Consider the following 14,893-nt stretch of genomic DNA (forward strand, 5'->3'; position numbering starts at 1 on the left):
GACATTTGGCCAAATAATGACAAAAGGAAGTTAACTGAGTAGATATATTCTCACTTCAACATTTACTGTTTCCTGTATTTTGGGACATATCCATTTCACAACCCTGGCTGCTTTATGTTATACCCAACCAAAATAGTACTCTTAGACTTGGCTTACCTTGTATCATCGTGTATCAATTGGATGGATTGCCATTGTTTTTTCAGTTAATAGATTTCATGGTCTACACAAGATTCTAATTTCACCAGGGTGATATGTCTGTAATACTATTGAACTCAGCATTCACCTCAGCAAGATTGCATCATTTCTTCAATAAAATTGTTGATAGGGATTATTGCATACATTTACTAGTTTGAAGTGACAAAGTTATGTGATATTTGGCAGAACTGTCTCAAAATTCATGTTAATTTGTTAATTTGGATGAACTAGTAAGAAATGATGTCTTCTGAGTGGGACCCTTTTTTCGGTGCAACATGGCTATTACTGAAGGTTGCACAGGTGCAGATGGGTGTCGTTTCCTTAATACGATCCCTTGTAAGAGATCCATGCATGAGTATGTTTCCATTTCATGGACAGGTTTCTTGTTCTGGCTGTGAGAAGAAGGGGTGTAACCTGGTAGTTAAAGCATTGAAGCATTAGCTCATCACGCCAAAGACCTGGGTTTGATTCCCCACATGGGTGCAATGTGTGAAGCCCATTCCTTTTGTCCCCCACCATGATGTGGCTGGAATATTGCTAAAAGCGGCATTAAATCATACTCACTCACTGACTTATTGATGATCACCCACACTGTCATGGTTTCAGTCTTGGGGACCACCTGGTGAAGATTGTGTCCAACGACAGCAGCATGGCAGACCTTTTCAAGGAGGAGGGTTTCCTTGCGACACCTGAAGGTCAGTGAGCTTGACACAGTTCACTCTTTTCATTATTTCTTCAGGTTATAGTGTTGAAAATGGTCTAAGTAAATTGAAAGCTTCAAGTTTGTGGCAAGTCAAAGCATGTTATTTCATGAAATTAGAACTTGTAAGAATAAGGCTACAAATCAAACAAACTGGTAGATATTGTGTGGAAACTGAGAGAACACGATATAAGGCTATTTTGTATATAGTCAGATATTTTTATTGTTTTGAAATAAATTCAGTTGTTCATGACTTTTCTTGCTTGTTTTTCAGAATTAGAAAGGGATATTCATTTTCACTACAAGTCTGAACAGTAAGTAGATTAGAAAATGTTAATTAGCTGAAATGATGTTTGATGTGAGGTGGGTGTACTGGTCTGGGCAAAATTCACCAAAGTGATCTTAGCACTACAATAACCATTATTGACTTAAGATGGTCTTAGCCCTAAGATCACTCTGTGCTGGCCTCTGAACTGCAGCCAGACAGGGCAACTTAAGTTATATCCTTCAATCTGAAGACCTGATATCATATGCTTCAATCTGAAGACCTGATATCATATGGGGATTCACGATTGGAGCTTGTCTCCAGTAACCATGCTTATCTTATGTACAGACTTTGTGGATCCTGTGGTCATGTTGATCTAGCCTGGTGACAAGCAATGTTACATATAATGCCAGCTTTAGGGTTGACTCAGTTATTTACAGACCTCTGTCATGTAGCCAGAATATAGATGACTGGAGCATTGACACAACATTCAATACGACTGGCCACTTAACTTTTGATAGCTTATTGTTGAACCCTGTCTTTATTGCCATTAGGTTAATTTGAAACAACTGACTCTGTGACTTTGTGGTGATTCCAGATTAGAAACAGTCACCAGTAATCGGTGCTATTTGTACATACTGACGTAATGGATGGAGCTTTGTGAATTGTTGAGTTTCCAAGCACCATCATATGCTGCTCAAAAATAGTAAAGGACCACCAAATTCTTGCTTATTCCCATTGGGAATATGTCTTGACACATTGTTGTTTGTTTGTTGTTTAACTCAACACTCAGCAGTAATCAAGCTACATTGTGGCACCTGTAAATTAATTGAGTCTGAACCAGACAATCCAGTGATCAGCAGTGTGTCAATCAAGTCCGTGAACCTGACCATCTTATCCCAATAGTTACCTCTTATGACAAGCATGGGCTGAAGCCCAGTCTTAACCAAATCTCTTGGCTCTCATGACACTTTGAGCATAGCCATGTGAAATAATCAGGTGGTCAGTAACTTTGTTTATTAGTTCAGCTGGAATATTGTTTAATACTTCTTTAGATTGCAGGGTGAACCAGATGTTATTGCCCAGTATTCTTCTTGTAGTATAAGAACATCCAGACTCTGATTGTCTCCCTTTTTTGCCAGGTCAACCCCTGCCTGCCCCGAAGGCCGCACCACCATCATCAGTCTGAGATGTGATGTGAAGCAGGACCTGCAAGGCGTCATTGACCTGCCCCCTAAATGTTCTGACGGCACCTGCGATGGCTGCACCTTCCATTTTGTGTGGAAGAGTCAGCATGCTTGCCCCATCTGTCGGGACGAAGACTATGAAGTGATCAATGGGGAATGTATTCGGGGGGAACAGACCATCCATTACTATCCTCCAAAGTAAGTCTGCAGCTAGAAATATGTTTGATACAATAAGGGAGTACCTTTACCTAAACTGAGAATGATATTCAGCCCCATCTGCCCCAGATGTCGGTGAAAAGATCCCACATTTGAATCACAAGGCTTATTTCTTCAATGTTAGGACAGTTATAGTATAGAGGCTTCACTGCTTAGTTTCAGTTAGTGGTTGGACTGTAATGTTACAATGTTCAAGAACATGTGTTATTGGATTTTTACACATATCAAAAATTAGAACAAAAAATTTTTCCACAAGTTCCAATTTCATGATGTGAACAGTCTTTGTGTATTGGGAAAAGGTGCTTTGCTTATGTAGGGTAAGGTATGTAAGGTATTTGTGCTGCTAATTATCAGTGAAGCAGATTGTGTAAAGCATTATGTCAAATAAAAAAAATCAAAGCTTATGAAATACAAAATCTTGAAGAAAATATCATGTTTTATTGGTCATTTATTTGCTTAAGTGATCCTGTTTGAAAGTCAACAATGAGCTGTTCTGAGATGAACTCTGTTATGTGCAGACATTGCTTGCTGAGTGAATCCCACAAGCCAAAACAGATGAAGCAGAAATGTACAACCATGCCATTTGCTGTGAGTATATCGCTGATATATCTGAATCTACTATGTACTATTTTGTCACGAGCATATAACAGATATATCCAAATTTTTTACTTACCTTACCACAGGTCTATGGCATATAATACCTCAAGCTTCGCTTAATAGGAGATTTGACGGAGTTGAATTGCATTCAATCTTGAATGGCTACCTCACAATCTACGACAGTCAGGATACGGAAGTATTTGGATCTCCCCACTGCGCATGCATGCTGACTCCACGAAAAACTTCACTTATACTTCAAGCGTCGTTTGATCTAGACGTGTTGGATTGCAGAAAATTTTTTCCAGATCTAATAAAGTTTCAACTTATTTCGCCTTTACACTTATTCCTTTCACTGTTTCAGGGATTTTGAGTGTGGTTTGTATACTTTTCAATCTTAGTGTGGATTTTAACGTATATTTTACGTTTTTTGTACACTTGTCGGCTACCTCGTGTGAGGCATGTCGTCGTGTCTCTTTTTTTAATGTTACCTCCATATTTTTATACGGATTGGTTTTCTATTGGCTGGTGGACTTTTTCTACAGATATTATGTCCACTAGGGTTAGGATTTGTGTTACTTAGTGTTGCTGTTAGGCTAATTTTGCTGTGCCTTCTTCGAAATGACAGTGATTTCGCTTGTCTATTGCAAACGTGTGTGGAACAGTCCATTTCTTTATAACGGGTGTTTTGTCTTCCACCCTTTTTATCGTTTTGTTATTTCGATTTTTTACAGCTGTTGTGCATGACACGTCAGTTTTGTGAGGTTTGTAGAGGTTTGAAGTCCGGCAGGACCCGCACCCTTTTTGCCAGGACTGTGCTGTTGGATCCTGCTCCCTTCTACAACGGTGTGCAGCGTGCTCGGGCCTGTTGATTAAAAAAATCAAGGCGTACTTGGCAGTAGTAAGAAAAAGGAAGACTCAGAAGTTTAGGAAGATGTCGCGGTCTCCAGCTTCTTCATCGGGTAATCAACCTTCGGCGGAGATTCCAGTAACAGCGTTAGAGACTGCTGCTCAGATGGAGGCACCCTTGATCCAACATCACTCAGCGCTTCAGAGAGCAACGGCGATGCCGACACCGATGTCAACGCTCACCATCTAGATGGATGGATCGCAGGGGCAGATCTCTCCATGGCAGACCCAGGGATAGATGGTCTAGGTCTCGATCTGTGTCCCCACGGGCCAGTCAGTCGACACTGTTTCATGGATTGCTGATGAGGAGCAATGCTTTTCTCTGGATTATGAGGAACATGAGGGGTCATACCTGCCATTATCAGCGATGTATGATTGGATAGCGGATAGGCTTCCGGATTGCCCCTCCCCGGCATCGGGAGTCAAACCGGTGCTGATGATACCACCTCATCCTATGGTGGTGGATGCCATTTCTTCATTGAACGAGGACTTTGCTAAATTATCCTTGAACGCTACAACCAGGGTGCCCAAGGCTAAGAAGCAGGAATACAAGGTTCACAGTCTGGACTTCGTGGATTCAGGGGCAGTGTTAGACAAAGCCATCAAGAGGCTGTCCTCTTTCACTTCTTTCAAGGTTCAGGATTCTAAACTACAGGCAATTGATACAGAATTGCAGCGCATCTTGAAACCGTTAGCATCTGCTACGTCAGCAGCGGCAGTGGATTTAACAGAACTTAATGAATAAAGGCTGGAGCATTTGTCGTCGTTTTTCTTGTGGCAAGGCAAGGTGTTGCATGACCTGTTAGGACAGGTTAGGACAGCATTGGCAATGACGACGGTCGTGCGCAGAATGGGTTTTCTGGATGCGTGCACTTGGCAGGAGGAATTTAAGCGGATGTTGATTAGGACAACCAGGGATGCCCCTGCCAACCCCAGCAGAGAGAAGGGAAAGACATTGAGGGAGTTACTGTCACGACTGGGAACCTCTTCCCCCAGCTGTGCAAGTTTTTCCAACACCGGTAGGTGCGAACTGGTCACATCCTTGTAGATCCTTATGTTACAATTTGTCTACATCAACTTCAAGCGGCGAAAGTTTTTTTGCGCGCTTTACTCATCTAGTCATGAAGATTTTTCGAGACTACTGCAACATACCACTAGAAACTACACCTCCAATCACAAGAGATGATGGTATTATCTTCGGGGGGAAAGTTGTCTACATCAATTTCAAGCGGCGGAAGTTTTTTCGTGCGCTATTCTCACCTAGACATGTGCTCGCCAAAGAGCATGATTAATGACACGCCTAAGGCTAGCAGGGGTATCACTGTGAACAAGATTCAGTTATCAGTGATCAGTTATCTGCTACACCGGTGACGTCACGTCTACAATCTGATTGGTCCCCAAGAGACAACGCCCTGGAAGGGAAGCCAGTGATGTTACATCTACAATCTGATTGGTCCTCGAGGAACAACACCCTGCGCAGAATGTGAATGGAAGTTGCCAACATTTGACTTAAAATCATTTTATGATGGGAAGATGTCGTTTACACATTTGACTAGCAGTCTACAGCGTCAATTGTTTCTTCAGACGGCATAGAGATCTTCTAACAACAGACTTAACGCTGCCTATCAGAGGGCGTGCAACATGTATGGCAGTTTCTGATCGGACAGACAGCTACCTATACATAGACTTCCTTGGAATATCAACACATTCATAATGAACAATGTTGATGATCTGAAGTTGAAGAATGACACATCTTCACAGCTCACGAGCTTATCTTGAGAGATGTCATCTCAGTTACAGTTAGCCTTCACTATCAGCTAGTAACTCAGCTTGGATGACTTGAGAATCTAACTCCACGGGATTTGATTCATCACATCGCTGTCCCAGGTTCGGGGGGTCAAAGTTCTAGCCAATGATTAAAACACATTCTTTTTCTCTCCGTTATCACTATGTCAGTGATAGTCTACTCGATCTGCTCACGTCACCTCAGGATATGACCAGACGAAGACGCCTACTACTACGTCTATGGCTGCGATTTCTGGGTCATGGTTTCATGTCCTGACTGGTTTACGACTTTGGGCATCTTGAGACCATATCTACTATGGTAGACTCGCCAATCAGTGTTTGCGCAGGAACTTACATATTAGAGCCGGCTTTCAACATCCATCGTTAGGTAGACACAGGATGGGATGAAGTGCCCATCTAAAATGAGGTTGCAGAAGGATTTTGGAAAAAGGAAGATCGACTCAACAGTAGCCTTCTACGTAAACAAGGGTCAACAAGGCCTCGACCTCTACAACACCTGACATTTCTACCCTTCGACTGGTCGACAGTCTAAATCTCCATATAAAGTATCTCACATACCAGGAGAATGCAACTGCACGGGAGACGCCTTATCTCGCCTTCTTCGTCTATCACCAACCGAGTATAGGTTGCATTGAGAGACGTTTCAGAGTGGGACCAGTTGCTACACCATCCCCACACTTGGACACTACACCTGCATCCGGCGCAGTTTCTTCTATGCAAAAGACTTTGAGGGCCAAGGGGTACTCATCCCAAGTGGCGAAGACCGTCGCCCGGGGGCACAGAGCTTCCATTCAGTCACTCTGTGATGACAAGTGGGCTACATTTGAGAAGTTCTATGCCCAGAAGTCGCAAGACGCACTATCAGCATCACCCCAATTCCTGGCTGAGTTTTTTACGTTACTTACGTTGCTAGAGCAAACTCAGGGAGTACTACTGGGACCTATTCATCGGCTTTGAATGCGTTGTTGGCTGTCAGAAATGATAGGAAGGTCTTCCGGAATTGATCACTATGTTGGAGGGGTTTAAGCTGGAGGACCAGAAGGTGAAGTTCCGGCCACTAGTGTGGGACCTCAATGTTGTGCTTCAACGCTTGAGGGGTCGCCCTTAAGAGCCAGTGGACAGGACGTCGTTTGACCATCTAACCAGAAAAACACTGTGTTTGGTGGCATTAGCAACAGCGGCGAGATTCGTATGCTAGATGTAACCAGGGTCCGTTTCGAACAGACCAGACAGGGTGCAGCACACCTGGGCCTCCTCTGGGATTTCCTGGCAAAGAACCAGCTGCCAGGTCAACGAGACAGATTATTCACCATCCCGCCTCTTTTGACCATCATCGGACCAGAGGATAGAGAGGAGCTATTATTGTGTCTGGTTCGGTCTCTTAGATGGTACATCAAAAATTCCGCTCCTCATCGAGGAACCAGGAAGAGATTGTTCCTGCCTTTTTCTATGACAGCGAAAGCTGAAGCCACCAGAAACACTATAGCTTTATGGCTGAGGCAGATCATCTTGGCGGCTTATGATGCACAGAATCTTCCTCACCCATCGGCTAACAACCCACATGAGAGTCGGGCGTTAGCCTCAACGATGGCCTTACACAGGAATTGCTCTGTTCCGGACATTATGGCTTGGGTGTTTCTGGTGATCTTCAACAGTTTTTGCTAGTCATTATTTGCAGAACTAAGCAGTAGAAGATGTGGAGGGGCTGCAATCTTTCGGACCATTAGTAGTTGCGCAGCAACTTACTCATCCTGCCACCCTGTAAGGTATGATGTTACTTACCATGGTCTAAAGGGGTCTTGTACTTAATTAATGAATTAAGATACTGTACCCCTCCAGTGGTTAGTACGTGACCTACTACTCTGATTCTGGTTCCAGTGTCCTTTATGAGAGTTTGATTCGGCAGACCAGCATACAAGGGAATCAGTAGTGGTCTGGCTGCCCGGAGGCATATGTGGGATTTGTTTTATACGCTGACGGTCCTCTGGAATCCTTCACCACCGTCCAGTCTGTGGTATCCATATGTGGTATCCTATAGACCTATGGTAATGTAAGTAAAAAATATTTTAGATATTTAAATACTTACCTTACCATAGGGCAGTAAGTCCCTCCCAACAGTGAACGCTCCTCTCCACTATGGACTCTTCGGACCAAGAAGTAAAAGTGACGTTTTTTGTGGAGTCTGCGCGCATGCGCAGTGGGGAGATCCAGATACTTCCGTATCCTGACAGTCGTAGATTGAGAGGTAGCCATTCGAGATTGAATGCAATTCAACTCTGTCGGATCTCCTATTAAGCGAAGCTTGAGGTAATATGCTATAGACCTATGGCAAGGTAAGTATTTAAATATCTAAAATATTTAGATTTTAACAAATCTCTGATGTATTACATATTATTACCCTTAAGATAAATTTGCTGAATTCAGATTGGTTAATAGTCAGAGCATAAGAAGTTGTATAACACAGGTTGTACAAATTATCTTGACCTTAGATGGAATGTGGCTGCCAAAGGGTTGATCACTTCGAAATTTATGAGTTCGCATATGCAGTTATAAGTATAAATAAAGTAATGAAATTGTTGCCAAAATTTCTTATTTGTTGGTGTCATTAAATATATAGCAAAACTATATTCTTCTATGTTTCACTTGTCATTTAAACATACCTCGACTTCCATCTGCCTAAGGGTGACTGTTGTTTAAAGACAAGCTTATTTAAAAGATCATAAGGGTAATAAATTCGTCACACAGTGTTTTGAAAGGGTGTACGAGACCGTAAGACCCTTGTAAATTCTGTATTTCCTTTGGCTCCTACATGGGTTGTACGAGGCTGTGCCTCATGAAATATGGAATTTACAAGGGTCTTCTAGACCCTTTATAAACACTGTGTAACTAATACTGTACCTCAGTGGTTCATGTTACAACCAAGTTTTGTTTGTGTTGCCATGACAATGTCATACATGTTACCATGGCGATGTATTTACAGGTCCAGGTGGCGCTGCCAGTTGTTATTGGTGTTGGAGTGTTGCTGATGCTCCTGCTCGTCTACCTGTGGAAGAGGAACAAGAGGTAACACCTTCACCATGCTGCCATGCTGTCTCACTGCTGTCACCATGAGTTGATTGAAAGGAAATAGCCTTGCTGAAGATAACCGAGGTTTTCACATTGTTTTTCAATAGTCACTTAGTAGTTGGATGCAGCGCTATATAAATTTTCAGTATCATTTATCATATCTTTCTTATTCTTACTCATGCTTAATTGCTTATTATTGATGCTGAGATTCATTCCAGTGATATGCCAGCCGTATCTCCGATGTTGTGTCCAGGGTCGGGTGAGTCCCCTCCCAAGACTCAGAAGAGACCGTCTGTTAAGGCAGGGCTGTCACAGTCCAAGAAATCTAAGTCATTGAAATCGAAGTCTTCATTTGTAATATCATCGCAGAATCATCCCTCTTTGATGAAGAAATCTTTCGGGGAAGAGATTGTCCCCTTAGAAGAACGTCAAATGTTTTTGACAAGTCTCCGTTGATGATACAGAGTGAAGACATCAGTCGCATGTCGACTGCAACCTCGGACATTGCAGACAACTCTTCAACACAGTCATCAAAGCACGCATCCCATGCATTCGACGCAGACGCCTTCATGCAACAATTCACAACGCAGATGATGAATCTTATGGAGCAACGATTGGAAAAGGAAGACTACTGCACACGTCAACGATGTCGACTGCGGATCAGCGAGAGCATTCATCTAGACCTGCACTCACGTCTGATGATGAAGAAGATGTGCATGCACGCACGCACTCCAGAAGATCCAGGTCACAGTCATCAGGTCGCAGTACAGAGAAGGATACACCCATACCAAGTGAGTGCACTCGCATGAATAGTTATACTCGGGTGAGTGACGTCACACGCTCAGGTGAGTGCACTCGTTGATGGACTGGTCAACAGAGAAGGTCTCCTTCAGTCTCCCCTATTCATAGAAGACGCCGTATGCAGTCATCCTCCCTTGCAGACTTAGACTCACACAGTCGGGATCGTTGGCGATCTATGAATTCGTCTTACTCTAGGATTTGTCACCGGAGGAAACCCTATTTTTGGACTCAGAAGTCACATTGTGGATCATGAATGGTTTGGACTTAGTCTCACCATCCAAGGATTCCAACTAACAGCACACTTATAGAATGAAGCAGCTCCCTTGACAAGATTGAAGAGGTAGCAAGAATGATTGCCCAAGACTTTAGAGAAGTCATGATGATCAAGTCCATCGACACCTTGACAACGGTGCTCAAGCAGACAAGTCAGCGTTACACTAACAAGTCCAAGTTCTCCAGAGTCCAGAGATCGAGAGATAAGAAGTTTAATACCAGAGTGTCCAGGAGGTAAACATTGAAGATCAGGGTCAGAACGACTGGAGTTTTCCACCCACCCCTTTCCATACTACCGTGAATGTCTTCAAGCTGAGTTAGTAGCCTGATAGTGAAGTCTAACTGTAGACTGAGTTGACTTCTCCCATGATGAACTTGTATGCCGTGAAGATGCATCATTCTTTGTCTTCAGATCATCAATGCTGAACGTGTTGACATTCCAAGAAAGTCTATTTATAGCTAGCTGGCTGTCCGATCAGAAACTGCCATTCATTGCAGTAAGCCTCCTGATAGGCAACGTTGAGTCTGCTGTAGAAGATCTCTATGCCGTCTGAACAATCAAATGACGCTGTAAACTGCTAAACTAGTATGTAAACGACCTCTTTCCATTGTTGAATGACTGTGGGTCAAATGTAGATGACTTCCTAACACTGGAAAAATAACATCACATTCTGCGCAGGGCGTTGTCTCTCTACAATCAGTTTGTAGATGCAGCGTCACTGGCTTTCTTTACAGGGTGTTGTCTCTTGGGGACCAATCAGATTGTAGACATGACGTCACCAATGTAGCAGACAACTTGTTCTAATCTCTCTGTTATCACTATGTCAGTGATAATGTCTACTTGATCTGCTCACGTCACCTCAGGATATGACCAGACAAAGACGCCTACTGCCTACTACTATCACTACGTTGAATCAGATTGTAATTCCGGAGGACAGGTGGGTCAAGATTCAAGAAATGATAATGCAAGCTCTACTCTCTACATTAACACTTTGACAATGGCAGTGTCTACAAGGTCTCCTCATCGTCAGCGCAAGATATCACTAGAAGAGGAAGACTGCAGTTGTGTCCCATACAACGATTCTTGAATCTTCATCTCAACTACAGAGGACAGATTCTGCTCCCAGACAGCCTGGATCCTTTTCTGCTGTGGGTGATCGAATGTGCAGGAACCTATATGTTAGAGCCGGTATTCAACAACCATCTCTGTGTAGATGCATCTCTACAAGGATGGGGAGCTGATCTAGGAAACGAGGTAGCAGCAGGAATCTGGAACGAAGAGGAACAAGATCTTCACATCAACCAGTTGGAAATTAAAGCGGTCATTCATGCCATCCACCACTGGTCGACAGCATTGAGAGACAAGCTATTAATGATCCACATGGACAACTCTACAGTAGCTTTTTACATAAACAAACAAAGGTCAACGAGATCACTGTCTCTACTACACCTGACGCTTCAACTGTTCAACTTAGTCGACAGTCTAAATCTTCAAGTAAAAGCATGTCACATACCAGTAGCCTGCAAACGCCCTATCTCGTCCTCTTCATCCATCTCCAACAGAATAGATGCTTCATCGGTTCAACTAATCAGTCAAGCTTTCGGATCACCGCAAATAGATCTATTTGCAACAAGATTCAACAAACAGACAACAACCTTTGTGTCGCCAATAACAGATCCCTTAGCCTGGGCAACAGACGCTCACACCATTCCATGGGAAGGACTAAACACATACCAGAGTGGAAGAATCTTTTCATCCACTTGCACACAAAGCAAATGCAAGGCCAACCATCGGTATTTCATCTTCATGAATGGACCGCATTAAGACTTGTTTGAAATGCAGAGGATATTCGGCGAGAGCAGCGTAAGCAGTCACCTTACCCTAACAGAAATCCACTCGCACACTTTATGACGACAAGTGGAAGCGTTTTGAGGCATATACCAGAAAAAAGGGATTTTCAGCGAACAAGGCGACTCATCCTCAAATAACAGATTATTTATGCTAGTTACGTCATTTTAAGGGTCTGAAAGGTTCTACATTATCTACATACTTAGCAGCTCTCAGCTCAGTCGTCACCATGGGAACAGGGACCAAGCTGACTAAAGTACCAGAGCATCTTGCCTTACTGCGTTCGTTCAAGTTGGAAGATCAACATCACAGAGTTAGAACTCCAGCGTGGGACCTAAATATTGTACTCCAACATCTTACAAGTGATGCGTATGATCGGACTTCAATTGAAATGTTGACTCAAAAGACACTATTTTTACTTGCCCAGGCTAAACCTGCAAGAATGTCAAAAATTCATGCTTTAGACTTTAATCGAACGAAGTTTGATACAAGTCACCAAGAAACAGCTCATTTGGGTCTAAGATGGGATTTCATAGCAAAGAATCAACTACCAGGTCAACCGGATAGACAGTTCCGTATACTGGCCTTGTCTTCAATCTTAGGACCTCATGATACTCAAAATTTGTCATTATGTCCAGTCAGAGCATTGAAAATATATATTGCACATGCCAAGTCTAGAAGGCAACGTTTCAAGTGTCCATTTATCTCTTTATCCACTGAGACACCTACGGAAGTATCCCGCAACACTATCTCAGTGTAGATCAGAACTGTTATATTGAGAGCCTATAAAGCAGCAGGATTAGATCCTCTGTGAGCCTCCAACCCAGACGAAGTCAGAGACTTGGCCTCTACACTAGCGCTACATGGAATTGCTCGCTATCAACTATAATGGAGGGATGCTTTTGGAAGTCAAACACAGTCAAACCAACCATTATCTACGAGACATAGCCACAGAGGACGTCTCTGGCATTCATCAGTTTGGGCGACTGAAGCATGAGTCAGGATAAGGAAAAAGATGTAATTTTCTGAATAAAATTGATATTTTATACTTATCCTGACTCATGACGAAAGCCTTCCCAGCCGCCCCTCACAGACATGCTGAATTATCGTATATTTGTGTCGATCGATTATAGGAGAGAGTGAAGTATCATTGCAGTCAGCTGACCGTGTGCATGGGAGGGGAGGTAATACATGGGTGAGTGTGAATTTTACATCCACTTCTTTTAGAAGGGAACTTCACGGGATTTCAGGTGTTCCACTACCTTCGCCAGGAAGAGGAGATAAGCAATTAAGCATGAGTCAGGATAAGTATAAAATATCAATTTTATTCAGAAAATTACATTTTTGTAGTTGAAGACCTGATTACCCTATGTTGTATTTCTCTAATAAGATCTGTATTGAACATGAAAAAGCCTTTCTTGGTGAGCTGTAAGGCCCTCTGTGACCTGCTGTTGTGTGTTCTTCCTCAGACTAGAGTACAAGTACATGAAGCTTGTGGAGACGGCTGGGGGGCGTGATGGGGAGCTGCCAGGAGTAGAATCATGTGGGCTGGAGGAGGATGACGAGGAAGCTGTCCACTTCCCTGACAAGAACACCAGCATATTCCAGAAGATCAAGAACAAGATTACCAGTGGCAGCAAGGTGAGTCACTGGGTGTCTTTGCAGATGAACATATTTTGAACCCAGAGCTGCTCTGATTATAAGCCCCAGTTTCAAATGGAATCAACTGGTGAAGTTTCCTCATGTCTGACAATGTCTTAATCAACTTATCAGATGGTCACAATGGTAGCTGAATATAGCTGTCAAACTAGGATGTGTGACTGTCAATGTTGATCATAAGTTGTTGGCTTGCTCTGGTTGAAAGAGGGGCCCTGGCATAGCCTTATGGTTCAGGTGTTCACTCCTCATGCCAAAGACCGAGGTTTGATTCCCCACATGGACACAATGTGAGAATCCCTTTTCTGGTGTCCCACGCTGGGATATTGTTAACGGTGGCGTAATGCTAAGCTCACTTAGCGGTTTCAAAAACTGGATTGTTCAAAGGTTGTTATGATATGGCTGTCATAGTACTACATTGCTAATCTCACTGCTGAATATGGACTGTTGGGGCGAAATTCAGACTTTTATAGTTACAACAAATGTAGCCAGACATTTTACCATTTCTTTCAATTTTATCCCAGCTGTAGTATAGATTCTAGTAGTTTTGTTAGGTTGAATCCTGTTCGGATGCTTCACTGAGGGTAAGGGTTTGAATCTCAGATTGGACTCAACCTAACAAAAGTATCTGAATCTTTACATTTCTGAGAAAGTGTAATCCCAAATATAACATGTTACATTTTGCCACTTCCTAAAAATGGCATTGTGTATTCATTTCAATTTGTAATGAGTGTACTGTTTGTTTTGTATGTGCCTCATGTACCTACCTGTTTTCAAGTTTATAGATTCATTGATGCAGATCATTAATATCATTTCCCGTTGTTTACAAAGTGTTGCTACTGTGTTGTATCAAGTCTTCTACAGTTCAGATACAGATGTCAATCATTCTGTCCTTCATGAGGTGGCCTCCATACTTAACTTAATATGAACACATTACTCAGGTTTCAGACGATGACTTTGCTGTAAGTAGTTGGTAGACCTCCCCATCACCCAAACACTGCCCAAGAGGTACATTCTCAGCTTTCTACAGATGTGATTCCTGTGCTGTCTGCCATTATATCAGGAATGTAGACTTCGGTAACCATGGAAAAAACTGAATTAGGGTTTGATAAGAACCTCTTGTCTGTGTGTTACATTTGGAATTAGGAAAATATTAATTAATCTTTCAAAAGATGTTTTAGTCACTCATGGATTTGTAATACCAGCAATAGACCGAGTTGATTAAACACGTCTCAGGTGTTTCTTGACATATTTTACTCAATCCATTTTGGAACTTTATATTTATATTTATATTAAAATTGATGATGGTTAAAATTTAATGAACAAAAGGATATAAAAAAAGATATGTATTAGAAAGCTTGTGTTAATTTTATGCA

General features: G+C 42.5%; 1 protein-coding gene across 9 annotated transcripts in view; it reads left to right on the forward strand.

The window, feature by feature from the left end:
* Positions 1 to 14,893, forward strand: part of LOC137296025 (endosome/lysosome-associated apoptosis and autophagy regulator family member 2-like) — a 65,270-nt gene that overhangs the window by 44,185 nt on the left and 6,192 nt on the right. For 4 of the 9 annotated variants that reach the window (XM_067827663.1, XM_067827658.1, XM_067827657.1 and 1 more), the window contains 6 exons: positions 802 to 890; positions 1,170 to 1,209; positions 2,303 to 2,545; positions 3,082 to 3,151; positions 8,853 to 8,935; positions 13,331 to 13,502. In XM_067827663.1, the coding sequence (XP_067683764.1) occupies positions 802 to 890; positions 1,170 to 1,209; positions 2,303 to 2,545; positions 3,082 to 3,151; positions 8,853 to 8,935; positions 13,331 to 13,502 (697 nt within the window). Of the gene's footprint in view, positions 1 to 801; positions 891 to 1,169; positions 1,210 to 2,302; positions 2,546 to 3,081; positions 3,152 to 8,852; positions 8,936 to 13,330; positions 13,503 to 14,458; positions 14,526 to 14,893 lie in introns of all 9 variants that reach the window. The other 5 variants (XM_067827656.1, XM_067827655.1, XM_067827660.1 and 2 more) reach the window with 2 other exon arrangements.

The sequence above is a fragment of the Haliotis asinina genome, chromosome 9 (assembly GCF_037392515.1).
Source record: "Haliotis asinina isolate JCU_RB_2024 chromosome 9, JCU_Hal_asi_v2, whole genome shotgun sequence".
Classification (NCBI taxonomy): Eukaryota; Metazoa; Mollusca; class Gastropoda; order Lepetellida; family Haliotidae; genus Haliotis; species Haliotis asinina.